We start from the raw sequence: 27,843 nt of genomic DNA on the forward strand, positions 1-27,843 counted from the left end.
ACTACTTTAACAGCTTCTATGTTGGCCAGTTTTCTTCCTGTCACCTGTTACTACATTCCTGTCAGTAAGGGTGAGATGGGAAATAGATGCAACGAAGGAAACCACCACATTCATTGTGAAATGAATTAACCAATTTAATGTTTGATTTGAAATGACAAGTTGAGAATCATTCACGTGATTTAAAGGACAGAGAGTTAGGAAACCCAATCCCTTGGTATCACTTTTGAGATCCAACAAGTATGCATTGAAATTGGATTATAAATACAGATGCATTAATCACAGATGTAATAGTAATTAACAAACTCTATTTAGTGTTTGTCTCTTGATAATATTATAGAGCATAGAACATAATACAGCACAGGAACAGGCTCTTTGGCCCATGATGTCCGTGCCGACCATGATGCCAATTCAAACAGCACATGTGGCTGCACTTGGTCTATACCCCTCCATTCCCTGTTATTAGTTAGTTATAACTAGGGGTTGAAATTTTCCAATTTTTTTTCCTCAGTTCATTTTGGAAGCACAGTTCACTTTTTATTAGTGTTCAGCACAAACAGGTACTTTTGGTTATTAAAACAGTTGAAAAGCATCAGTCACAACTGAATTAAAGTCGGTGATAGAACAAATGCTGGCTGATTCACACTTTACCTTAATTATTCCAGACAAAATATTTTTACTTTCTGTAACCACCAGTACTTGTTTCTTTGCCCCATTTCTGCCTGTGCTTTTACCCTTACATCCTTCCACACTCCAGTCTTGCTGCTGACCAGAACATCCCACACACACAGATTGATCCCACAACTTTCCTAATGCAAAATCAATAAAAATATAAATTCTGCGCAGTTGATAATTTGTTTGCTGCCATAGAATTTTATCAGTGGGAATAAAGAACAATGATTTCCAAGGTTGCCTTAGGGGTGTTTCTTCACTTTTTAAATTGGTTGAAACCAAAAAATTCAAAGTCTAGTTATCAGAAAGGTTCATTAATTCCTAGATTCATAATTTTTCTCTATTAATGGATAAGCTATAACATTCATGTTTCTATAAGTACGTTCTTTGTTACTTTCCTTGGGAAGTATTATTTACCCATAAATAGGTCCTATAGCTATCACTGTATCTTTCATGTGTCTATATATACACAGGTCTAGTTGTTAACTTGGGATCACATTAAAGTTCTCCTCAGACTATGTGGTTGTTCTGCAATCATTTTCACATTTCTTTTTGTTGCAACTTCTTTGATAAAGACAATAGGAATAAAAACCCTTCAGAAAATTCAGCCTGTTTTATTTTAGTCCAACTCCCTCTTCATCTTTACATTTATTGGAACGAGCCATCACTCCAAATCACTTGCCAAAGAACTCGGTTGCAGCTTTCCTTCGTGGTAGCCCTGTATGTGCTTCTCTGAAGCTTGAATATTTGGAGAAGTTAGTAAGTGCATAATTTACTATGGGCATATAACCACGGTATTAAATCCAATAACATTAATAAAAATCCCATTCTTTCTAGTCAATAGTATCACAGGAAAGGAATTGCTTAAAGAGCTGAGGATGTAATTACCATTCAGGCACAGAGCTAGAATAAGTCAAAGGGATGACGGTGCTTTCCTTATTGCAGCCTGAGGCACTCTCATTTATTATAGAGCAGTGTATTTACAATCAGCATCCAATTCTCAGCGTTTAATAACATCGATTGAGAATTTATTTTCTTGAGCTTCCTGGGTAAGGTGGGGGCGGGGTATACTCCAGGGAAGCTGGAGGCGTGGGAGTATAAGGTGGGGGTGGATCCGCAGTATAATCCATCTCTTGGTTGTGTCTGTAAGGCGGAGGAGGAGAGACTGGAAAGAAACAAAAAGAGAAATAAAAGCAAATAAACTGAATGGTCAGCCATCAAAATTCCTGAAAGAGCTGACAGCAATATTAAAGGAAAAAGTCTACTCTTTTTCCTTTAATATCCCTATATCTACTTATTCAAGTATATACAGGGATCAAAACTGATTTAATAAATATTTAGGTAGCACACATGATGTTCCCAGACATGAATTGTAGCACATTTTAACTGAGTGATCAAGGAATGATTTTTCTTGCATTTGTGGCATGAAAGAAACTTCTCTTGCTGATGTTACCCAGATGGATGAGTTCGTCCAGTTTTTGAGATACACACAAGAAGTTGGAGGAACTCAGCGGGCCAGGCAGCATCTGTGGAGGGAAATGGACAGTCGAGGATTCTGCATCAGACCCTTCATCTGGACTGAAAGATAGAAAGGAGATAGCCAGTGTAAAGAGGTGAGGGGAAGGGGTGTGGCAGGAGCTGGCAAGTGATGGGTGGATCTGGGTGTGGAGGGGTGATAGGCAGATGGGGGAGGGAGGGGTAGAGATAGCGACAGAGGCTGGGAGGTGATAGGTGGAGACACCAAAGGGCTGCAGATGATGGAATCTGATAGGACAGGACAGTGGAGCATGGAATCAAGTACTGGAGGTGGGGAGGGCAGATGGGAACAGTAGAGGAGGGGACCCGGTGGGAGGAGTGTGTGGCTGACGGGCAGATGGAGTGGGTGGAGGAGGGGAAAGAAACAGGGTGATGGGGGTCTGGGGCGGGTGTAGGAGGAACTGGGTAGATCAGGAGGAGAGAGAAAAGGGACAGAGAAGGAGCAGGTTGCCTGAAGTTGGAGAATTCAATGTTCATGCTGTTGGGTTGTAGACTACCGAGGTAGAATATAGGGTGCGGTTCCTCACTTTCCAGAATAATAGCTGATGAGATGATTGGTAATAGCTACTCTTAATCCTTTAGCAACAATTAGATCTGTGCTTCTGCCACACCATTACCTTTGGACGATGTATCTGCCACTTGATATAAAAAAGGGATAATTATCTAGAAATTAAGGAGGCAGTTCTCTGGATGGTGCCTGCTTTGTTTCTGGCCTCTGCTAACTTAGCTGAGGCTCCAAAAAAGGATGCAACAATTAGTTTTTATGTCCTTAGGTATGTGAAGGAATGGAAAATTATTACGTGTGTCTCCAGATCAACACTTGTGCAGGAAATTGTGTGTGTGTGTGTGTGTGTGTGTTTGTGTGTGTGTGCGTGTGTCTGTGTGCATGTCTGTGAATGCCAATTACATATAGGATGACATTTAGCAGTAATTTCCTCATTGAATCAAACCTGCCTTCCAATTTTCATTGACGAGCCTTTTACACACAGTTTGGCCACCTGAAAGGCTTCCTGATGTCCATCAACAAGTCGTCTCCTTCAGAGGAGGACTGGTAATAAGTGGTTTGATTTTGGAGGATGAGCTACATCCAATTTTTGATGAGGACTGGCATTGAATAACAATGGCAAATGAGCTTAGGACCACTATTCCCCTCTAAGAGTACCTGAACTTTTGTTGGAAGCCACCAATTTCATAGCCAAATGCTTTTTAGATGGAGGGATGTGGCCTGATCTTTTGGGGTCGATTAGTGAAACCCTCACAAAATCCAAGAAGAACTCTTGTGTTTGGTGAACATCTGCCAGAGACCAAATGCCACACTTAAGTTTCAAAAGCGTGTGAATTTACTGGAAAGCTATCCGATTTCATTTCTTTTCCTCACCTTGCAATCTTTTCTCTCTCTACGGGCAAATCAAAGATGTGCTGATGTTGACTGGAATTTTCTTATCTGCAATTCAACTATGGCTATTCTTATTGCTATCATGTTTCCCACAGAGAGCAAATATCTTATAGGGATGGGACTGGTTAAACATCTGGAACCACAACAACTTGCATTTATTTAGCGCCTCAGAGAATTAGTGAGTGAAACTCTGTGAGTTGCCAGTAAAAATAAGTAAACATACACTGTATATAAAAATGACAAATTGCTGATCAAAATCTCTTTTTTAATACTGCCAAATAAATGTTATAAAACAGAAAATATCGGAAATACGCAGCAGATCAGGGAGAGAAAAACAGAGTTAATACTTGTTCTGATAAAAGATCATCAACCTGAATCGTTAACTCTGTTCCTTGCTCCGTGGATTCTGCCTGACCTGCTGAGTGTTTCCAGCATTTGCTCTGTTTTATTTCAGATTTCTAGCATCGGCAGAGATAATATTGCATACAGGTCTCAAAAAAATTCCGGTACGCACAGTTGTGTCAGAAATCAGATAAATTATGTGTTGGTGTTGTTAGAAATAACTAAATTTATTAATTTATTCTCCATTGAGAGTCTGAGATGTGAAATGGCAGAATGACAGTGACAGAAGGGGATGTTGACTCAGAAGGAATGAAGCAATGTCATAAGAAATTAATGAAGAGAGACTGAGATTGAAAACTATAGACAAAAGGGACAGAACAACACTTCAAAGATAAATGCTTGGGCAGATAAGAGACATGAATATCCAAAGGGGAAAATTCACACTGAAAGAATTGATATATTGTGAAATGATTAGAGATTGTGAAACTGTGGATAAATAGATAGTGAGAAATGTACAATGATCAGTCAAGAGATTATAAGATAAAGAAAGGTAGATAGAAAGATGAAATCAAGCAGAGTCCCCGTCAGGTTTAACAGCCTGCAAGTTTGGTTTAAATAATATTTCGATTTTGATATCTGTCACTTTTAATAGTAATTTCATCATCGCACATTTAAATGGATTTATGTTTTTACCGTTCACTTGCAGAATTAATAAGGTTTCTGTTAGGCTGGCAACTCAACATGAATAAATAAAGAAGTGTTGAAATAGAGTGCAAGGCACAAGGATGGAAGAAGCCAAAGGTGACATCACGGAAACCAGCCTCCCCTCCACAGACTCTGTCCACACTTCTCGCTGCCTCGGTAAAGCAGCCAACGTAATCAAAGACCCCACCCACCACGGACATTCTCTCTTCTCCCCCCTCCTATCGGGTAGAAGATACAAAAGCCTGAAAGCACGTACTCAAGGCTCAAGGACAGAGTCTATCCCGCTGTTTTAAGACTATTGAATGGTCCCCTAGTACAATAAGATAGACTCTTGACCTCACAATCTACCCTGTTATGGCCTTGCACCTACCTGCACTGCACTTTCTCTGTAGCTGTGACACTCTGCGTTCTGTATTGTTTTACCCTGTACTACCTCAATGCACTGTTGTAATGAATTGATCTGTATGAACAGTATGCAAGACAAGTTCACTGTACATGTGGCAATAATAAACCAATTTTCAATGTAACCAGAAAGGTGGGGATCTGAACAGTCAGAATCAAAGTGGGTAGCTTTCTTCCAGAAATTAATATTTTGCAATAAATGAATGAGTAATTTTGCAATTGTACCATGGTTTGGAGAAACAGGTAACACTGGACCTAAAGCTTCCCACCACTGGAGTCCTCTCTAGGCCTGTTGTAGGTTGATTCATGGAATTGATTGCATTGTTGTAGTATCACATCATGTCAGGATGACAGGAGGTTAGCTAGGTGGAACTACTTCTACATTCCAAAAATGGAGAAACAGGTAGAGAGGTGGTGATTTTGGGAAGGATTGGATAGATAAAGAGAACCCGACTTAATAAACGATATTTCAAGCCAATCCTTACCATTGAATCGACTGACAGTATTGAGATGCGATCCCTGTAGCACACCCACACGTGCGTTCCAACCGTTATTCATACACATACAGATGCAAATGGCAATTCCAGCAATGACACCCATGAGAAAGACGATTCCAAACACCACACCTGCTATTGCTGTGCCTCTGTAAAAGGAAAGAGTATTTTTCACAAGAAGGAGATGTAATTGTAGATGCATAAGCATTGATAAATATAAAACCAGCAACTTTAATAACAATTGCGGTTGGTGATTTAGTTTGAATAGAGTTTCGCAGATTTCCTCATTTGTCCAGCTTGTTAAATTTATTTTAAACTGTACCTCGGTACATGTGACAATAATGAACCAATTACCAATTAAAATTTCTTCACAGTTTAATGCTTACAGAGGGTGTTGTACTAAATAATCTAGAACCAAAAAAGGATTCCAGGTTTAGTTTGTGGTTTGTCCCAAATTATTTAATTTCAGCTGGAGCTACAGTAGGATTACAATAATAAGAATAAACATTCCAGCCTAAAATCAATTAGGATTCTCTCTCCTGTTTGTTTTCTCATGAACTTCTGCAAGAAAGTGCATATGTGGACATTAGGTCAGGTGACACAATAACATCCCAACTGAATGAATAATACTCACCACCTATCTCACTTCTAAAGTTTGACCAATGGAATTAAATTTGAGTAAAAATCCTTGCTTTCACAAGAAGAGAAAACACATCAAATCAACACATGCGCATCTCAAGGATGCGCGCTTAGCCCACTGCTTTATTCTCTCTACGTTCATGACTGTGCGGCTAAGCACAGCTCAAACACCATCTATAAATTCACCGATGCAGTTGGTAGAATCTCAGATGGCGATGAGGAGGCGTACAGCAGTGAGGTAGATTGGTTGGTCGAGTGGTGTTGCTACAACCTCGTACTCAACGTCAGCAAGACCAAGGAGTTCATTGTGGACTTCAGGAAGGGGAAGTCGGGAGAACACACACCAGTCCTCATTGAGGGGTCAGAGGTGGAAAGGGTGAGCAGCTTCAAGTTCCTGGGTGTCAACATCTCGGAGGATCTCTCCTGGGCCCAACACATTGATGCAATCATGAAGAAGGCACACCAGCAGCTCTAGTTCATTAGGATTTTGAGGAGATTCAGTATATCACCAAAGACTCTTACAAATTTCTACAGATGTACGGTGGAGAGCATTCTGACTGGTTGCATCAACTGCCTGGTATGGAGGCTCCAATGCACATGATCGCAAGAGGCTGCAGAGGGTTGTAGACTCAGCCAGCTCCATCACGGTCACAACCCTCCCCACCATCTAGGACATCTTCCAGAGGCAGTGCCTCAAGGTGGCGGCATCCATCATCAAGGACCCTCACCATCTGGGACATGCCCTCTTCACGTTACTACCATCAGGGAAGAGGTACAGGAGCCTGAATACCCACCCTCAACGATTCAGAAACAGTTTCTTCCCCTTCACTATCAGATTTCTGAACGGTCCATGAACCCATGAACACTACCTCGTTATTCCTTTTTTTTGCACTATTTATTTATTTTTGTAATTTATAGTAATTTTATCCTTGCACTGTACTGCTGCCACAAAACAACAAATTTCACGTCATATAAGTAAGTGATAATAAATCTGATTCTCAATAAAATTGATTAATGATACATTCCTATTCTTCTCGGGGGAAAAAAGGCTTTGACAAATGAAATATGAGGGATAATCCCACAATTTCTTAGTAAATGATTAATCTGTGGTTTCTTAACTGGCATTAACTTCTGAGTTCAAGTTTTAAAGATGTTTAGTTCCTTTCCCCAACTTACAATGACTGGATCTCAACCAAACTCAGCTAAGAGGCCTGATCTTAATTAGAGCTGAAAGGCAGAGACAGTGATAGCTTGACATCAGTTGCAGGAAAGTTGCTAGAAGGGTTAATTAGAAATGCTCTATTTTACTATCTTGACAAGGAAGGAAAGCACAGCACTCAGTTACAAGGCACCTTCCATTACTCAAAATGCCTCAAAACACTTTAGAAATGCGGTTAGTGTTACAAATAAAAAAAAATCATAAATTTGTCATCACATTGCATGTGGTAGTCTTTTTAGCCTTTGTGGTCGAGGGAAAAGTATTCACAAAGACACGGGAAGAATTCTTCTTCGAAGTTGTGCCGTAGGGTCTTTTAAATACTCAAGTGAGGAGATAGGACCCAAGTTTAATATATATCCAAAAGATTGCACTTCTGGTAGTTTAGTGTTGCCTCAGTAGTGGACAAGAGTTTCAGCTTAGATTAAGTCTTTGGAGTGGGTCTAGATTTTGGAATCTCCTGAAACAGAGGAAGGATACTGTCAAATGAGCTACAACTGATACTATAATTAGGGTGTAGACACAAGAGACTACAGATGCTAGAATCTGGAGCAACAAACAATCTGCTGGAGGAACTCAGCGGGTCGAGCAGCATCTGTAGTGGGGGGAAGGAACAGTCAAGGTTTCAAGACCGATGCAGGGTTCCAACCCAAGACATCGACAATTCCTTCTCCCCCACAGATGCTGCTCGACCTGCTAAGTTCCTCCAGCAGATTGTTCGTTGCACTATAATTAGGGTCATGCAGATAGCTTCTGGAGAAGGTCATGTCTAACCAACATGGCTGAATATTTTGAAGAGAACTTATTGACATCTGAAGGAAATCTCAAATAGATAAGTTTTTCAACATAGTTTAAAATTAATTAATCATTTGACCAACTTATTGGTTAAGTACTGTACAATACCTCCTGATAGAAGTTTATAAAATCATAAGAGGCATAGATAGAGTGGACGGCCGGTATCTTTTTCCCAGGGTCGTAATGTCTAATACTAGAGGATATGCATTTAAGCTGGAAGGGGGCAAGTTCAAAGGAGATGTGCGGGGCAAGTTTTTTTTACACACAGAGTGGTGGGTGCCCGGAATGCGCTTCCAGTAGTGGTAGTGGAGGCAGATACGATAGAGGCATTCAAGAGGCTCTTAGATAGGCTCACGAATGTGCAGAGAATGGAGGGATATGGACCATATGCAGGCAGAAGTGATTAGTTTAACTCAGCGCTATTAGCTTAATTAGTTCAGCAAAACATCGTGGGCTGAAGGGCCTCTTCCTGTGCTGTACTGTTCTATGTTCCATGTACCACATTTTACAACCAGATTCAGCCCTGGAAAATAGTTGATGTGTTAAACTGTGAGTGTGCTTGAATCTGAGACGGCTTAACTTAGAAGAGAGAGTGGCATGGCAGCTGTTGAAACAAGGGAAGGTTTAGGATTTGCATCTGGAAACTCACGAGGCATAGCAAAGGAAGCCATGCTTCATTTAAGGAACCAATTCAGACAAAATTAAGAAATGGGAATGAAAAACACAATGATGTTGGAGGAACTCAGTAGGCCAGGCAGCATCCGTCGAGAAAAGCAGGCAGTCAGCGTTTCAGGTCAGGACCCTTCTTCATGGTTAGGGTACTTCAGTCCTGACTTGAAACGTTCACCACCTGCTTTTCTCCACGGATGCTGCCTGGCCTGCTGAGTTCCTCCAGCATCATCGTGTTTTTCATCTGGATTCCAGTATCTGCAGTCCTTTGTTTCTGTGAAAAAATGTGATGTGAACACCTTATCAACCATTGTTAGTCCATAATAAAATACATACCCTTGATGCAACTCCTGATATCTCCTGAAGGTTATTATAATTTGGGCAAACAGCACTACCAAACGGACCCACACATCACCTCCACAAATACTCCCTACTTTCACTCCCATTCTACTATCCCTTCTTCCCTCTGTTCCTATATTCTCATTTTCCTTCCTGTACATTCTCGTGTTCTCATATTCACTTGAGCTGATTTTTTAAAAAAAATGAAAATGATCTGAATACGTTTATGTTCCAAAAATTATTTTGCCTACCATTAATACTTACTGGGAGAATTCACAGTTAACTGTCTTACCCACCCTCTGGTGGCTAAATTGTGTAATTGCAATTACAGATCAGTCGATCTGGGGTTGGGAAAATTTAGGGCAATGAGCAGGTAATTTGAGCACGTAATCCTTATCAGACCTAAGAAAAGGCAGACAGCTCATTCCATTGGTGTAAATAAACATCTGTGAACTCACTGATAGCTCAATTGGTGAGCTTGCCAAAAAGTTAATTAATATTTCAAGAGTAGACCATTAAGCCCCTTGAGCCTGCTCTGAATTCATGACTGATCTTCTACATCCTTTGACTACTTTAGTATCCAGAAATTGATCTATCTCCACTTTAACTCAATAACTGAATTAACACCATGCACTGGGGAGCCATCTGAGTAAATAGACCCACAGCCTCCGTTAACACTGTTGGTCAGGTTCAAGAATTAACAGGAAATTAAACAGAAAATCAAAAGCATTGTAGATGCTGGAAATCTGAAATAAAAAACAGAAAATGCTGGAAACACTCAAGCAGATGCTGCCTGATCTTCTGAGTGTTTCCATTGTTTTCAAGAATTAACAGGTGCCAGTGACAAGCTTTTGCCATGACGTGGAGACATGAGACTACAGACGCTGGAATCTGGAGCAACACACAATCTGCTGGAGGAACTCAGCGGGTCAGGCAGCATCTGTAGAGGGAAATGGACAGTCGACGTTTCAGGTCGAGACCCTTCACCTGGACTGGTCAACCCACTTTCCTGCCTTTATTCTATTGTCTCCCTTAGTATCCAGAAATCCATCTATCTCCATTGTAAATGAACTCAAAACTAAACCTCCACATTGTCTCGGGAAATTGGAAATTGTTTTATTGATACAGTGAAAAGCTTTTGTTTTGCGTGCCACCCATACAGATCATGCTGTACGTAAGTACATCAAGATTTCCAGAGTCCTCACCCTCACTTCATTTCAGTCCTAAATGGCTGACCCCTTATTCTGAGTCTCTGAACCCTGATTCTAGATTCCTCAGCCAGGGGAAATATCCTTCCCACATCCAACCTATCAAGCCCTGTCAGAATCTTGTGTTTCAATGAAATCACCTCTCATTCTTCTGAACTCTAGAGAACCAAGGCTTCGCCTAATCAACTTCTCTTCATATCAGATCTGAGATCTCCGGAGCCAACCTGGTGAACCTTCACCGCACTCCCTCAATGGCAACTGTATCCTCTTTAAGGAAATCAGCATTTACTAATTGGTATTATAGTACTCCAGGTGCAGTCTCACCAAATCCCTATATAAATGTAGTATGACATTTTTACTTTTATACTGAAATCTTCTCGCAACAATCCTCTCTTGAAGAGCTGAGGGGTAAGTTCTTCCAAACGTAGGGTGGTGGTTATCTGGAATGAACTGACAAAGGAGTTACTGGAGGCAGATACAGTTACAGTGCTTCAAAGGCATTTGTCCAGGTACTTAGATAGGAAAGGGATAGAGAGACACCCAGAGGGAGTGCAAGCACATGTGATTAGTGTAGATAGGGATCATTGTTGGCATGGATGAAGTGGGTTGAAAGGGCCCATTTCTGTGTTGTACAATTCCATGATTCAAAGGCCAACACACCATTTGATTTCCTAACTGCCTATAGCACCCGAGGTTAGCTTTCAAGCACACCCAGGTCTCTTTGAACACGCTGCTGGAGGAACTCAGCAGGTCAGGCAGCATCTGTGGAGGCAGAGGGATGTTTGACGTTTTGAGTGGAGACCTTGCATCTGGACTGCAGTTTCTCAGTTTCCCTCTCCAGAGGTGCTGCCTGATCTGCTGAGTATTTCCAACATTCTGTTTTTATTGGAGGTAGGTGGTTAGACTCCAGAAAATTAGTGAATTTGAGTCAATGATATATTAAATCGAGACTTGGTGGGCCATTTCAATTCACATTCTTTGAAAGAGCAAGAACTTAGAGGTGCTTCACAGAAGCATTGTCAAAATATAGAACATCAGGCATGGTAGTGTAGCAGTTAGCGTAACGCTATTACAGCGCCAGTGACCGGGGTTCAATTCCCACTGCTGTCTGTAAGGAGTTTGTACATTCTCTCTGTGTCTGCGTAGGTTTCCTCCGGGTGCTGTGGTTTCCTCCCATATTCCAAAGACGTACGGGTTAGGAAGTTGTGGGCATACTATGTTGGTGCCGGTGTCACGAACCAGCAACAAAAGAAACACACTGAGCATGATTCAGTGTTAAAAACTATTTTATTAATTACTACTTATGATGATACGTAAAATAAGAGTAAAAATGTTAGTATGTTAGAATTCAAAAATGTTAAACCTCGAATGTTAACCCCAAAACTAAACTCTTCGTGTGTGTGTGTGTGTGTGACAAAGTCCCAAACTCCAAGTTCCGGAATGGTTCTTAAAGTTCAGTTCCGCAAGTCATAAGGTGAAACATGAGCAAGGGCTTCTTCAACAACCACCGTTGTCTGAAGATAAGACGTAGATGTAGAGAACATAGAGAGAGTACATACGAAATCCAAATGTTCCACGATGGAACCCAAACAACACTCCAGTGTTTATTCGGTAGTGACTTCCTCACCCCGAAAAGCATCCGAATCGTGGTCATCCACACAAATACCTGTTTCCTTCTACAGGTCAGCAACAAAGTGAACTCCACCGGATTACTTCCAACTTCCATACATGGATTTCAGTGGCAGACACAGTTATTGTTTCTCATCCATCGATAGAGAAAACTAGCAGGCTGGTGTCTCTCTCCCTTCTCTCTCTCTCCTTCTTCTTCTTCTTCTTCTTCAACAACGTCATTACGTCCTTTATCTTCTATTGACGTAAGCACGCCCCACACACACATACACACACACTCTATCTTAAAGGGACTTTCACTGAGTCCGTAACACCGGAAGCGTGGCGATGCTTGCAGGCTGCCCGCAGAACACTACGCAAAGATGCATTTCACTGTGTGTTTCGATGTACATGTGACTAATAAAGAAATCTAATCTTATCTTATCGTACCTTATCGAACAATACAGCACAGAACAGGCCCTTTGGCCCACAATATGTTTGATATTGAACCACTCAAAGAGGACAGATGAATGTTTGGTCAAAGGATTGGATTTAAAGGATCATTTTAATAGAGGAAGGAGAAGTACAGAGCTTGAGAAGTTCTGGGAGGGATTTCTGGAGCCTTTATCAGTGAAGGTACAGTTATCAGTAAAAGCCAGATTAAAGGCCAGAGCTGGAAAAATTCAGGTATGTTGTGAGGTTATCTGGAGCCAGTTACAGAAATATGGTGGGACTTAAAAGCAAGGAGGAGAGTTTTAAAATCAAAATGTCGCTTAGCAGAGTTACAATACCGATGAACAAGGCGGCTATACAAGATTGTGTTGTTGTTATACTTTAATGCCAAATCCCAACTTCAATTTTCACTCGCAGGACATCACAAGTGGTTAAGAGCAAAACAAACTCCTAAATATAAAGCATCTCAGACAAGGGTACTTCTATTTGTATACGTACACATCAAAAATGGCATTTAGCCAGACACAGTGTGCCTAAATGTACTTTTTGTTTAAGTATGCTAGTAACTTTGTTAATACTCACCGCCGTTCCATTCCAGTGACGGATTACTGACAAATTCATTATCAACTCTGAAGACAGGCTGCCTAAAATCCTTTTGCCACTTTACCTTGGTACATAAATCTAAGGTTGGACATTAACAGTGGAGAAGTATTTCTGATTCTAGCTTTTAAATGAGTAAAACTGCAAAGTGCAGATCAGGACAGCACGAAACACAGTATTGCTTGCTGATAAGTTCAGTGGGAGTGCGGATATTTAAAATAGGGACCGACCGGAAATAACACGTTATTATAACAATTATGCCTCCCAGCACGGAGTACTTTTAAACATTTCCCATAATGAGTAATCATCCTTACAGGATGGACAATAAGGTTCAGAATTAATTAGTGGAACATGAGAGCAGGAGCAAGAGAAGAAAAGCTATTCATCCCATGGGGCTTGTCCTGAGTTTGAGCTCCCTTTTCAGAGGAAGTTTTGTGTACCGTTTCTATGGCAACAAATAACAAACTTGTCTATTTGTCACCATAAAGCAGATGGTGGTGACGGTGGCACGGTGTAAAGCAATAGGAAGCTTCAGGATCAACACACAAAGGTGCTGGAGGAGCTCAGCGGGTCAGGCAGCATCTATGGAGGGAAACAGACAGTCGACGTTTCAGGTTGGGGCTCTTCATCTGGACTGGAAAGAGGGGAGATAGCCTGTATAAAAGGGTGGGGGAGGTGAAGGGGTGGAGCAAGAGCTGGCAGGTGATAGGTGGATCCAGGTGAGGGGGGGGTGTGAGAGGCAGGTGAGGGAGGGGGAGAGTGGGAATAGTGTCAGAAGCTGGGAGGTGACAGGTGGAAGTAACAAAGGGCTGAAGAAGATGATAGGAGAGGCCTCAGAATGCTGATTGACAAGAGCCTGTGGTTGTTTTAAGGAGGACTTGAATCATTAGTATAGTCTATTGGTCGGCATGGATGAATCGGGCTGAAGGGCCTGTTTCCTTGCTGTATAACTCCATGACTCGATTCTCCATTTTGTTGCCATTTCCCATGTCAAAGCCACCCCTTCACTTCACATCCATCCAGATTTCACAGTGGTCACATTAAACACCTGTGAAGCAAATAACCAATTAACCAAATTCCCTCCATTCCAAACTCCAGTCAACACTTTTTGTTCCCAGGGGTTGCTCTTTGACTCGACTATGCAGTTTGATGATCTAATTCCCACCTGCTCCCCACCCTGGAAAAACCTGGATAACAGCTTAAATACTGAAGTACACGACCATATAACTTGAAGAGCATACAGCACAATGTAAAGGTACTCATTAAGCAGAACCAGGCCAAGGGGAGAAACCATTTACAGGATGGGATGTTGCTGGCCACCCATATCTTCCTTGCTAGACAGTTAAGAGTTAACCACACTGCAGCTTATGTGGAGTCACATCTAGGCCGGATTAGATCCCTAGTTACCCTGGAGTGAAGGAGACGGAGGGGTGACCTTATAGAGGTTTATGAAATCATGAGGGGCATAGATAAGGTGGATGGTCACAGTCCTTTTCCCAGGGTAGGGGAGTCTAAAACCAGAGGGCACGGGTTTAAAGTGAGAGGGGAAAGATTTAAAGAGGACCTGAGAGCCAAGTTTTTCTACACAGAGGGTGGTGAGTATATGGAACGAGCTGCCAGAGGAAGTGGTTGAGGCAGGTACAATTACAACATTTAAAAGACATTTGGACAGGTGTATGTATAGGAAAGGTTTAGAGGGATATGGGCCAAATGCAGGCAAATGGGACTAGCTCAGGAAGACACTTTGGTTGGCATGGATGAGTTGGGCTGAAGGGCTTGTTTCCATGCTGTATAACTCAATGACCATGAGTTGGGTCCTTGCGTGGTCACCAATACTGACAGTGCATTTTTAATTCCAGAATTTATTTTATTAACTAAATTTAATTCCTCAGATATCTTGGTGGGACCATTTACTTCTGGATAATTCATCCAGACTGTAGATTGTAATTCTTGTAGTTTGACCGCCATGTTAGGAGAAGTAGGGTCAGACAATTTCTACATAACAAGGAGAGAAGTAACAGTATGTAAACTCGAGATGAGAGCAGATTTGCCTTTCAGGCAGCAAAGTTTGTTCATGGAGTCGAAGCGAGGTGACTGAAGGATATGTAACCTACTTGCTTCAACCACGATGGATAACTTTACCTTTGTTGCTACCCGAGTTTTCTTAAGAAAGTGACATCACAAGGGAATGACCTGGGCTAGCTACAGCAGGCATTGGAAAGGTTCCACATGCGCCATCTCTGTAAAATCCACCAAATTCACAGCAAGGATGAGCAAACAGCTACTTTCCTAAACTATCAGGTTCTTGAATCAACCTGACAATACTAATCCTACCTCAGCAATGGAACACTATGGACCACCTCTTGCACCCTATAGACTTGTCTATGATTTGTGTTTTCTTTGGGCACTAATGGATTGTTTTGCACAGTCGTTTCTTCACTGTCTTGTATAATTTATGTTCTGTGTGTAACCACACGGTAGTGTAGCGGTTAGCATAACACTATTACAGCGCCAGCGACCTGGGTTCAATTCTGGCCGCTGTCTGTAAGGAGTTTGTACGTTCTCTCCCCGTGTCTGTGTGGGTTTCTTCCGGGTGCTCCGGTTTCCTCCCACATTCCAAAGGCGTACGGGTTAGGAAGTTGTGGGCATGCTATGTTGGCGCCAGAAGCATGGCGACACTTGCGGGCTGCCCCCAGAACACTCTATGCAAAAAGGTGCATTTCACTGTGTGTTTCGATGTACATGTGACTAACAAAGATATCAGATAAGACATCCTTATTAGTCACATGTACATCGGTACATCGAAACACACAGTCTTGTCTGATTCTACGTGTCTGTGATGCTGCTGGAAGCAAATTTTTCATTGTACCTGTACCTCACTGTACTCGTGCACATGACAATAAACTCGACTTGACCTGAACCAATGCCAGCATTCCCTCCCACTCCAATATCCCTAGCAATGAGGCGCTAATTATGTTCAGGCAGTCACATTGGGCAGGCTACATCAGAAACACTCTACTCCAAGCTCTGTCATTGGAAGAGATTACCAGGTCGACAGAGGAAAAGATTAAAGGATGTGCTCAAAGCCTCTTTGAAGGAAAGCCACAGTGCCACTGAATCCCTGGTCCATGACCACTGAAAGCAGAGAAGGAACCTTCAGGGTGGTTTGAGAACCTCGAGTCCATGCATCAGGAGCACACACAAGCCTTGTGTACGCAGCAGAAGGAGCACACTGCCTCACAAACTATCCTGCCAACCACTTCCTTCCCCATCTGCAGAAGACCCAGCAGTTCCCATACTGGCCTCAGACTGGCTTTGAAAACGAGGATGGACACAAAACAGAAGAAACAGAGCCATTTGGTTCTTGGACATTTAATAAGATCGTGGGCTGCTCTGATTGCTGGCATCAGCTTCACGCTCTTGCCTAATCCCCATAACTCTTATAGAACGTAGAACTGTACAACATAGAACAGGTTCGTTAGCCCAACATGTCCAAAGTCCTTGTGTCCAGGCAGATGGGACTAGCTCACTGGGCAACACAGTCAGCATGGATCAAGCTAGGCCAAAGGGCCTGTTTCTGTGCTGTATGACTGTGCTGACCATGATGCCAATTTAAACTGGTCCCATCTGCCTGCACATGGTCCATATTCCTCATTCCCTGTCTGTCTAAGTACATCTAAAATGTTAATATCTTATCTGCTTCCACCACCTCCTCTGGCAGCACGTTCCAGGCACCTACCATGCTCTGTGTAACAAAAAAAACTTGCCCCACAAATCTCCTTTAAACTTTCCCCCTTGCCCTCTAGTATTTGACATTTCCACCTCTTAATACCTCTACAGTCCTGAAATCTGTCTATCTGGATACACAATGACTCAGCCTCCCTATCTCAGAAGAAGAGAATTCCAAATATTCCCAGCCTGCTAAGAAATTCCTTCTCTCCTCAGTTGTAAGTGAGCATCTTTGTATCCTGTACAACACACACAAAAAAAGTGCTGGAGGAACTCAGCAGGTCAGGCAGCATCTGTGGAGGGAAATAAACAGTCGGCGTTTCGGGCCGAGACCCTTCATCAGGACTGGAAAGGAAGAGGGCAGAAGCCAGAATAAGAAGGTGAGGGGATGGTGTGTGTTGCTCCAGATTCCAAAATCTGCAGAACGTCTTGTGTCTCTGTATCCTGAAACTGGGCACCCGAGTTCTTGATATCCTGGAAACATCCCATCATCATCTAACTTGTCAAACACCCTCAGAAACTTATATTTTTTTGAAATGTGGAAGCAGTAAAAAAAGAATTGGCATCAACCTCTTGGGTGCTGTGTTATCTATTGCAGTGGGTATTATTCTTCTGTGGAACACAGGCAGCCTGGTTAGGTAGGACCCCATGCTGAAAGAGACCTTGTTAACATTAGATGATGATTTGTGTGCAGGAGCAAGATCCCTCTTTGACTTCATCTTTTTTTATGGTGTGACCGTAAAGATGTTCATCACGTTTATTCTTTCGGAAGCTGCCCAAGAGTAAAATTCAAATTGGACCTGTAGTTAATCATTGTGGACCTTCAAACCTCCTGTGCTCATGTAGAGATTGAAAGACTGCAGATCTGTCAATATGACATTAGAGTCTGCAAGTTAAATGGATAATGCGTTCCATTTAAAAGGCTAAAGTCCCCATCAATTGTAAACAAGATATTAAATAGGTTATCACAATGTTAATTAAGCTATAATTTCTGCTCATAAAGCATTTTTAAGTGGCTTTGCAAATGATTTAGTGCTTCGATGCAATATTACCATATCTCTCAGAAATCTATCAGAACAAGTTAGGTAATTAATTCTTCTGAACTATTGAGGGTTTTATGCAAATATAAACAGGCTACATTTTGAACACAGTTATATCTCGTAAACAAATGTGAATTGAATGACCAATTATTCTGTCTTTGGCCAAACATTTCAGGAAGTAGCACTGGGTGGGACGCCAGAGATGTCTGCTTGCTTTTTTTCTGTTGTAAAGGATTCACAGACATTCATAACCAGAATTACTGCACTAACAAACAATTTAAAGCAAAGATTACCATTCACATCCACAACCTGCAAACCTTGCATATTCCGGTGATCCATTCACTAAATCACATAAGCCCACATCTGCACAATCACAATCGCACACAATTTATTGAAGTGCACCAGTATAGCAGTGCACAACCACAACGACACACAAACATTTAACCTCTCAGGAATGCAACTAACATGCCCAACCATCCAAACACAGCTAATCAAACAGATGGCCTGTCATACATCTGGCCACTCAAACACATGGTCAATTAAACATGCACGACTTAAATACAAGCTACTCAAAACAGAATGCAAACGCAGAATAGTCTCTTCCATATTCAGCGATTCAGGAACAGCTCCTTCTCCTCAGACGTCAGATTTCTGAATGGTCCATGAGCCCATGAACACTACCTCCTTATTCCTTTCTTTTGCACTATTTATTTATTTTGAAATTTTTTGTAACTTATTATAACAATAATGATGAGTCAGAGTACAGGAGGGAGATAGAGAGCATAGTGTCATGACAACAACCTTTCCCTTAATGTCAGCAAAATAAAACAGCTGGTCACTGACTTCAGGAAGGTGTGCGGTGGACAAGCTCCTGTTTACATCAACGGTGCTGAGGACAAGATGGTTGAAAGCTTCAAGTTCCTCGGAGTGAACATCACCAATAGCCTGTCCTGGTCCAACCAGGTAGACGCCATGGCCAAGAAAACTCATCAGTGCCTCTACTTTCTCAGAAGGCTAAAGAAATTTGGCATGTCCCCATCGACCCTCACCAATTTTTATTGATACACCATAGAAAGCATCCTATCCAGATGCATCACGGCTTGATATGGCAACTGCTCTGCCCATGACTGCAAGAAACTGCAGAGAGTTGTGGACACAGCTCAGCACATCACGGAAACCAGCCTCCCTTCCATGGACTCTGTCTGTACTTCTTGCTGTCTTGGTAAAGCAGCCAGCATAATCAAAGACCCCACCCAAACCAGACATTCTCTCTTCTCCCCCCTCCCATCAGGCAGAAGATAGAAAAACCTGAAAGCATGTACCACCAGGCTCAAGGACAGCTTCTATCCCGCTGTTATAAGACTATTGAACGGTCCCCTAGTACAATAAGATGTACCTCATTATGACCTTACACCTTATTGTCTACCCTGCACTGCACTTTCTCTGTAACTGTAACATTTTATCCTACGTTCCATTATTGTTTTACCTTGTACTACCTCAATGCGCAGTGTAATGAATTGATCTGTACGAACGGTATGCAAGACAAGTTTTTCACTGTACCTCAGTACATGTTACAATAATAAACCAATTTACCAGTTTTTAATGTCTGCTGCCACAAAACAACCAATTTCACGTCATATAAGTCAGTGATAATAAACCTGATTCTGATTCTTCCAAACAGCGGCTCTCACACGTCATGCTCATTATTACCATTCACTGAGTAAACTGCCAATGGAAGGATCCTTAACTTTGGTGAATGGACACATGAAGTCATCAAACACACTGTCACACGGTTACATAAGCAATTAAACCTTTCACACTCAATACAAATATTCAAATGTATATTTATTCGTTCATATAGCTGGATATGATACCAGGCACACACAAAGCCACTTAAGCGAACAACCAGTCTACCAAATATTCAACCATTCATGTAATATTCAAATACTCAACCAATACAAAGCAAATTAAAATCCCAACCAACCCAAAATCAGTCAACAAAACACTCAAATGAATCATGCAAATTCAAGCTACTTCATCACATGAAGACTTCTCACTTACGTAATTGCATAAAACATAAACCAGAATCACTCAGACTTAAAACCACTTAATCACACCACGATTCAGCAACATAGTAATCAAATACACTCAAGCACAAGCAGCTTAAGCACATGTCCCACATTAACTCATGTATAGATACTGAAATATGCAAAACTACACTAATGCACCAAATCACTTAGCCAAATGACCATGCAATCTCTCTTGTATTACACACACGATCACACAATTAATTAATATCTATAGCTACATTCACATAAGCAGTTACTCAGAAAAGCAATGACTTCGAATCAAAAAGACGAGGCTGGGTGTAAGTTATGTGCAATAAAAGATTATTTATCATGGCATGATGTAGTAGCACTCTGAAGGAAACATGACTCCATCTATATCCCACTTTGATTGCATGAAGAACAATGGTCTGGAGTTTACAGCATGCAGCAAAATGATACCACCTACCACTGTCAGTGAAGGAAGCTACCCCTGAAGATCAAGTGATGTCCGTGGAGTGGATTTATGGACACATATGAGCAAGTTTCCACACTGTATCAACTGAATGATTCTATGACACTAAAGGAACCTTTGGGGATTTTTGCCATCATACGTTGAGATGCCAATGACGTTATCAAATTCTTATACAAAAAAAGCAGGAAGTAAAAAAACATTAATCTTTTAACAACTTTTAATTTTTCTTAAGATGGGTGAAATAAACATTGGAACATGCGCATGAGATGATGGTTGATGTTAAAATATCAAATGCAACCTTTTAAAAAATGAAAGGAATTCTATTTCAAAAACCAGGGGATTTTGAAATAATTTTCTGGGAATCAATCACCACACATTCAAAATTATATTGTCAAGTTCAGAGAGATTGCTAAGCAGTAATTATGGCTATCATGCTGTTGAATAACTCAGCTAAAACTCATTCAGCAAGGCGTGACATTTGGGGGTTTGTTTACAGTCAGGATGGCTTGCACACCAGCAACCCAGGTTCAAATCCGGCCACTGTCTGTAAGGAGTTTGTATGTTCTCCCCGTGTCTGCATGGGTTTCCTCCGGGTGCTCTGGTTTCCTCCCACATTCCAAAGACGTACATGTTAGGAAGTTGTGGGCATGCTATGTTGGCGCCAGAAGCGTGACGTCACTTGTGGGCTGCCCCCTGAACACACCGCAAAAAGATGTATTTCACTGTGTGTTTCGATGTACATGTGATGAATAAAGATATCTTATCTTATCCTATATAGTTTGAAATTCTCATCCCTTTACTGACCACACTGGATATTGAAGCAATTGTATTCCCTGAGGAGGGGAGGTTGCAGTAACTACCAGATATCCATGCTTAACTGCGTATTGGGTTACTCTGGAGTTGTTGTTAGATTATACAGTTGAGGCATCGATAGCATCATCATTATTCCTGTCACAGATTCTAGACTCCGGTTGCCAATTATTGATTGCAGGCAGACCAACCAGCAAGTAAATGCCCTAAATAATTCCACACATTCTGCTTGGAGCTGCTCTTCACCAACAGCAGACACTTAGTCAACAACTACAGCTGCTGATTGTAATTCTGTGAAACTCAAATGAATAGCCAATCATTGTCAAAAGATCCGATGACAGAACAGATCAATCTGAATAGATTTTTGCTTTTGAAATCAATGGCTATCACTATACTTGCTATCATGTGATTTAGTTAGTATTTCAAAAAAAAACTAATCAAATTAAAAAACTGGATTCAGTGTCAGATTAAAACTTAGGATAATAAATCAGCATTTATATAAAGCAAAGAATAAACAGCTGGAGGAACTGAGTTCCTCAAGCAGTTTGTTTCTTTGTTTCAGATTCCAGCATCTACGATCTCATGTATCAGCAGTTATATAAAGTTTGCAGGGCTGCATAGATTCTGTGAGAAGTTCCAATGTGTCTCAGTTTAAAAAGACTAGTCCCCTAAGTTATAACTGAACTGAGCAACATACTTCCACAACCAGCTTAACCAGTGGGCAATAGAGTTTAGCATGAATACTTTGCTTTCACATTCTACACTTCTGTTTGTAAAGCCAAGAATTCCATATACTTCTAAACTTGCCAGACCATCCTTGGTGATTTTTTTTGTGAACCTTCTCTTCCTGAACCCTTTTAAAAAGTGCACTACTTGGTTTAAATCACCTCTCCTCACTCTCTTTCAAATGCATTACTTCACACATCCCTGCGTTAAATTTGACCGTGTTCACCAATCCGTCTCTTGGTCCCTTGAAGTCTGCTGCTATCCCCATAACTAGTTCAGAAAGCTGCACAGCTATAAAGAATAGAAAGAAGACCAACCCTTTTCGGAAAGTTGATCTGTCAAAAATGCCTCAGTGTTACCTACACCATCTGGACACGGTACAACCTTCAGGACTCAACAATGAGTTCCACAGTGATAGAGAACTCACCTTTACTGTTCGTACCAGAACTGTCCACTTCTATTGTAGGTTGTCCATCTGTAATATTGACTCAGTCTTTCTTCCTCCACCAGCACAGCCTGACTTGCTGGGTATTTCCTTCAGCTCTCCATTTCACCACCTTCACCTGCCCCTTTGTGTTCCCTCTCTCTAAAAGTTTTTTTTTTACACAGAGAGTGGTGGGTGCATGGAACGCACTGCCGGCAGAGGTTGTGGGGGCAGATACATTAGGGACATTCAAGAGACTCTTAGATAGACACATGAATGATAGAGAAATGGGGGGCTATGTGGGAGGGAAGGGTTAGATAGATCTCAGAGCAGGATAAAATGTCGGCACAACATTGTGGGCTGAAGGGCCTGTACTGTGCTTAATGTTCTATGTTCTATTTAACTTGCCCCATTAACATCAACCAGCTAGTTTCATCAACAACTTATCACTATGGCAACCCTGGTCTCACCCAACCAGAGATGGTCCCTTTGCCTCACTCATTCCCTCCCCAGCCCTCTCTGCAATTTAAAACTAATGTTCTCTCACCTAAGCTAGTCCAATTTGCCCGCATTTGGCCCATATCCCTCTAAACCTTTCCTATCCATAGACTTATCCAAATCTCTTTTATGGGCGGCACGGTAGCGTAGCGGTTAGCGCGACGCTATTACAGCACCAGCAATCGGGGTTCGATTCCCATTGCTGTCTGTAAGGAGTTTGTACGTTCTCCCCGTGTCTGCGTGGGTTTCCTCCAGGTGCTCTGGTTTCCTCCCATATTCCAAAGACGGACGGGTAGGTTAATTTGGGTTTAAAATAGGTGGCGCGGACTCGTTGGGCCGGAAGGGCCTGTTACCACGCTGGAAATAAAATTTAAAATTTAAAGTTAAACTGTTGTTATTGTACCTGCCTCAACAACTTCCTCTGGCAGCTCGTTCCAGATACACATCACCCTTTGTGTGAAGAAGTTGCTCCACAAGTCCCTTTTAAATCTTTCCCCACTTACCTTAAACCTATGGCCTCTGGTTTTTGGTTCCCTGAACATTGTGGATAACTCTTGCGCTTTTAAGGACTTTAGTTATTATTCCCCTAATCTAACATGTTCCAGTAAAACAGTTTCTGAGTGCCTCATCTTATAATAAACACTCGAATCCTCATCTTATTCTTTCTCACCTTCCCTAAATCCCATTCAATCTATGAATGCTGTGCACATCAGCATGCTGGTTGCGCTTGGCAGTCACATAAAGTCAGGGGGAATCACAATGATATCCAACGAGCATCTTCTTTACAAAATGACTTGGGTGGTCACACTTACGATAGGATGCTTCCAATGTAGGCATAGTATGAGCAGCAGTATGCAGGGGTACCTCTGCAGCAGTAGGAAGATATGCAGTCTTCACATTGTGCACAATAATTCGCTGAATAATAAAAAAACATATTATTAAAACATGTAAATTACAGATCCCCAACATCTCAGAACATTAAAATACTAATAAAGCCATTCAGCCTCACTTTGTTCATTTAGAACATAGAACAATTACAGCACAATTCAGGCCCTTCGGCCCACAAAGCTGTGCCGAACATGTCCCTACCCTAGAAATTACTAGGCTTACCCATAGCCCTCTATTTTACTCAGCTCCATATACCGATCTAACAGTCTCTTGAAAGACCCTAATGTATCAGCCTCCACCACCATTTCCGGCAGCCCATTCCACGCACAAATTATAAATTTACTTTATAAGGAAACCATCCCATCCTGCTCATCGAAGTTAAAACACAAGAGACCATTCTAGCTGTGCTAGCTCTTTGGCCCTGTTCCCTCCCCAAAGCCCAGCTTCCCTCAGCATCTCTAATTATTCAGCCTAAGACACGTACTGGCCTTTGTTTCAACCTACTGCATCTCCATCTCACCTCTCCAACTTTTTCAAAATAGTGACCCTTCCCCACTGAATCCCCAGGTACAGGAGATGCTACATCCCAGTGGGAGAGCTAGTAGCACTGCTGCCTCAATCTTGATCTCCGGCGCTGTCTGTGTGGAGTTTGCACCCACTCTTTGCACCTGTGTGAGTTTCCCCTGGGTGCTCCAGCGTCATCCCAAGGATGTGCGGGTTAGTAGGTTGATTAGTCACTGTAAATTGGCCCTGGTGTGTAGCTGAGTGGGGGATTCTGGGGGGGTGGTGGTGGGGGGGAGTTTATGAGAACGTGGGGAGAATAAAATGGGATTAATGTAGGATTGGTGTAAATGGGTGATTGATGGTCGGCACAGACTCAGTGGGCTGAAGGGCCTGTTTCCGTGTTGTATCTTTCTGTGGCTCTGAGTCTAAAATCATCTCAAATCTCTTTATAATTTTAACACTTTCCACTAAACCACCTCTCAGCCTTCCCCGTTTGTCTGGAATTATTTCCATTATGTACTGGGGGCCACTCACCACCTGAATAAAGTGGAGCCCAAATGTTCACATTAACCTCTTTCGTATACTCATGTGTCTCATCACCATTCCTCAACCTGTTCTTATAAAAGTACAACTTTATAAAACATCAGTTCAGCCACAGCCAGAGCACTGCGTGCAGTTCTGGTCACCACACTGCAGGAAGGAGGTGACTGCACTGGAGAGGGTGCCGAGGGGATTCACCAGGGTGTTGCCTGGGACGAAGTGTTTCACTTATGGGGAGAGACTGGAGAGGCTGGGTCTGTTTTCCTTGGAGTGGAGGAGGTTGAAGCTTTACAAAACTCTAGTTAGACCACACTTAGAGTACTGTGTTCAGTTCTGGTCGCCGCATTATAGGAAGGATGTGGAGGCGTTGGAGAGGGTGCAGAGGAGATTTACCAGGATGCTGCCTGGATTAGAGCGTATGGAATATGAGGAGAGGCTTAAGGTGCTAGGGCTTTATTCACTGGAAAGGAGGAGGATGAGAGGAGACATGATAGAGGTATATAAAATATCAAGAGGAATAGATAGACAGTCAGTGCCTCCTTCCCAGGGCACCAATGCTCAAGATGACAGGGCATGGCTTTAAGGTTATGGGGGGGAGGTTCAGGGGAGATGTCAGGGGGAGGTTTTTCACCCAGAGAGTAGTTGGTGCATGGAATGCACAGCCTGGGGTGGTGGTGGAGGCAGATACATTGGACAGGTTCACGAGTTTGTTGGATAGGCACATGGAGGAATGTGAGATAGAGGGATATGCGGGAGGAAAGGGTTAGATAGTGTGAGGGTGGTTTGATGGATGGCACAACATGGTGGGCCGAAGGGCCTGTTTTATGCTGTATGGTTCTATGGTTCACTGAGCAGTATTGAATGCACTAAATGATTCTGCCTCTTCTGGCAAATATTTTGCACTTGTAACGTCTGTGATCATAAGACATACGAATTATGAAAGAGGAACAGGAGCTGACCAGTCAGCCCCTTCAGGATGCTCCGCCATTCGATGAGATCCTAGCTCACCCAATTTTAGTCTCAACGGCACTTTCCCACTCCCTACACCTCTTCACTCCCTTGTAGCTTAAGTGTCTGTCAATCTCCCCCTTGAATATTTTCAATGATTCCGCCTTCACAGATCTTTGGGTAGAAGTTCCAAAGATTCATCATCCTCTGAGAGAAGAAATCCCTTCTCATCTCTGTCTCAAATGGGTGACCCCTTATTCTGAGACTGTGCCCCATAGTTCTAGATATTCCCACTAGGGAAAACATCTTCTCAGCATCCACTCTGTCAACTGCCATTGTCAACCCCCTCATAATCTTATGTCTCAGCAAGACCGCCCAAATGAACCTTCTCTGCACTGCCTTCAGTGCAAGTACAGTCTTCATAAACCATGGAGACTAAAACTGGGTCCCATATCCAGGTACAGTCTCGCCAGCACTCTGTAAAGGTGAATCAAAACCTCCCTTCTTTTATACTCTATACCCTTTGCAATAAATACCAACAGAGCACGTACCACCAGACTCAAGGACAGTTTCTATCCCGCTGATATCAGACTCTTGATTGGACCTCTTCCTCGCTAAAAGATTAACTCTCAAACACTAAAAAATGAACTCTGATCTCCCAATCTACCTTGTTGTAGCTCTTGCACTTTATTTGTCTGCCTGCATTGCACTTTCTCTGTAACTGCAACACTATATTCTGCATTCTGGTTTTCTTTTTACTACCTCAATGTACTTAGGTATGGAATAATCTGACTGGATGGTAAGCAAAAAGCTTTTCACTGTACCTCGGTACACGTGACAATAATAAACCAATTACCAATGCCAATACTGATCCGGACATTTCATTAACCTTCCTAATTCCTTACTGTATGCTAACTTCTTCTGTTTCATACACCTGGAACCCCAGATCCCTTTAGGGTCATGGAGTATTCAGTCATATTCAGTATTCAGGCAGGGAAACAGGCCCTTTGGCCCACTCTGTTGGTGCTAACCATCAAGTTCCTATCTGGACTAATCCCATTCTCCAGCACATTGCATTTAGCCTTCAAAGCCCAAGGTGCTTCAATTGTTCATCTAACTTCTTAACTGTTGTGGAAGTACCTGCTTCTACTGCCCCCTTAGGCAGTGCATTCAAGAATTCAACCACTCTATAGGGGAGAAAATACTTCCACAAGTCCCCTCTAAATCTCCCAGCCCTTACCTTATACTTATCACCTCTGGTCATAGCCATCTCTGCTAAGGAGGTTTCCTACTATATGCCCTATCTATGCACTTCATACAACTCAATCAACTCCTCATCAGCCTCCGCCGTTCCAAGGAAAACAAATCCAGTCTATCCGGCAACAAACAAGACGCTGGAGGAATTCAGCGGGTCAGGCAGTGTCTGTGGAGGGAATTGGACAGTTGATGTTTTGTGTCGAGACCCTTCATCAGGACTGGAAAGATAGAAGGGAGATAGTTAGTATAAAGAGGTGAGGGGAAGGGGTGGGGGTAGAGCTGGCAGGCGATGGGTGGACCCAGGTGAGGAGGGGTGATAGGCAGATGGAGGAGAGGAGAGTGGGAATAGGGACAGAGGCTGGGAGGTGACAAAGGGCCGCAGATGGTGGAATCTGACAGGAGAGGAAGGTGGGGCGTGGAACCGAGTGAGGGAGGTGGGGAGGGCAGACGGGAACAGTGAGGGGAGGGGACCCAGTAGAATGGCAGATGGAGTGGATGGAGGAGGGGAAAGGAACAGGGGGAGGGAGGGAGGGAGGGAGAGGGGGAGGGAGGGAGGAGGTGGGGAGGTGGGGAGGGAGGGGGGGAGGTGGGGAGGGAGGGAGGGGGTGGGGGGGGAGGGCTAGAGTGAGTGCATGAAGACCAGAAGGAGGGAGAGCAGGCGGAGAATTCAATGTCGATGCCGTCGGGTTGTAGACGACCCAGGCGGAATATGAGGTGCTGCTCCTGTAGTTTGCGCTTAGCCTCGACCTGGCAGTGGAGGAGGCCCAGCTCGGTGTGGAGACGGGGAGGAGAGTTAAAATAACTAGGGTAAGGCCAAATGCAATCCAGAGGAACAACACCTCACAGTCACATCTTCATCTTACAACCTCTTGTAATCTCACTTTGCAT

At 42.6% G+C, this 27,843-nt stretch overlaps 1 protein-coding gene across 1 annotated transcript; it reads right to left on the reverse strand.

Annotated features, from left to right (window-relative positions):
* Window positions 1–1,600: 1,600 nt before the first annotated feature.
* cyyr1 (cysteine/tyrosine-rich 1) lies at window positions 1,601–27,843 on the reverse strand. Its single transcript, XM_052014493.1, has 4 exons — window positions 27,837–27,843; window positions 23,631–23,733; window positions 5,536–5,693; window positions 1,601–1,834 (listed from the first exon to the last, which is right to left on the reverse strand). Exons 1-4 carry the CDS (start codon window positions 27,841–27,843, stop codon window positions 1,698–1,700), a joined length of 405 nt encoding a protein of 134 aa, XP_051870453.1. The 3' UTR covers window positions 1,601–1,697.

Source organism: Pristis pectinata, chromosome 4, assembly GCF_009764475.1.
Source record: "Pristis pectinata isolate sPriPec2 chromosome 4, sPriPec2.1.pri, whole genome shotgun sequence".
Taxonomy (NCBI): domain Eukaryota; kingdom Metazoa; phylum Chordata; class Chondrichthyes; order Rhinopristiformes; family Pristidae; genus Pristis; species Pristis pectinata.

Excerpts from the sequence above, each read along its gene's own strand:
- cyyr1 (XM_052014493.1), bottom strand. Across the intron at positions 5,694-23,630 it reads TACATTGGAAGCATCCTATC|AGGCACAGCAATAGCAGGTG; the intron begins GTAAGTGTGACC and ends TTCCTTTTACAG. Across the intron at positions 1,835-5,535 it reads TACTGTCAGTCGATTCAATG|TCTCTCCTCCTCCGCCTTAC; the intron begins GTAAGGATTGGC and ends GTTTCTTTCCAG.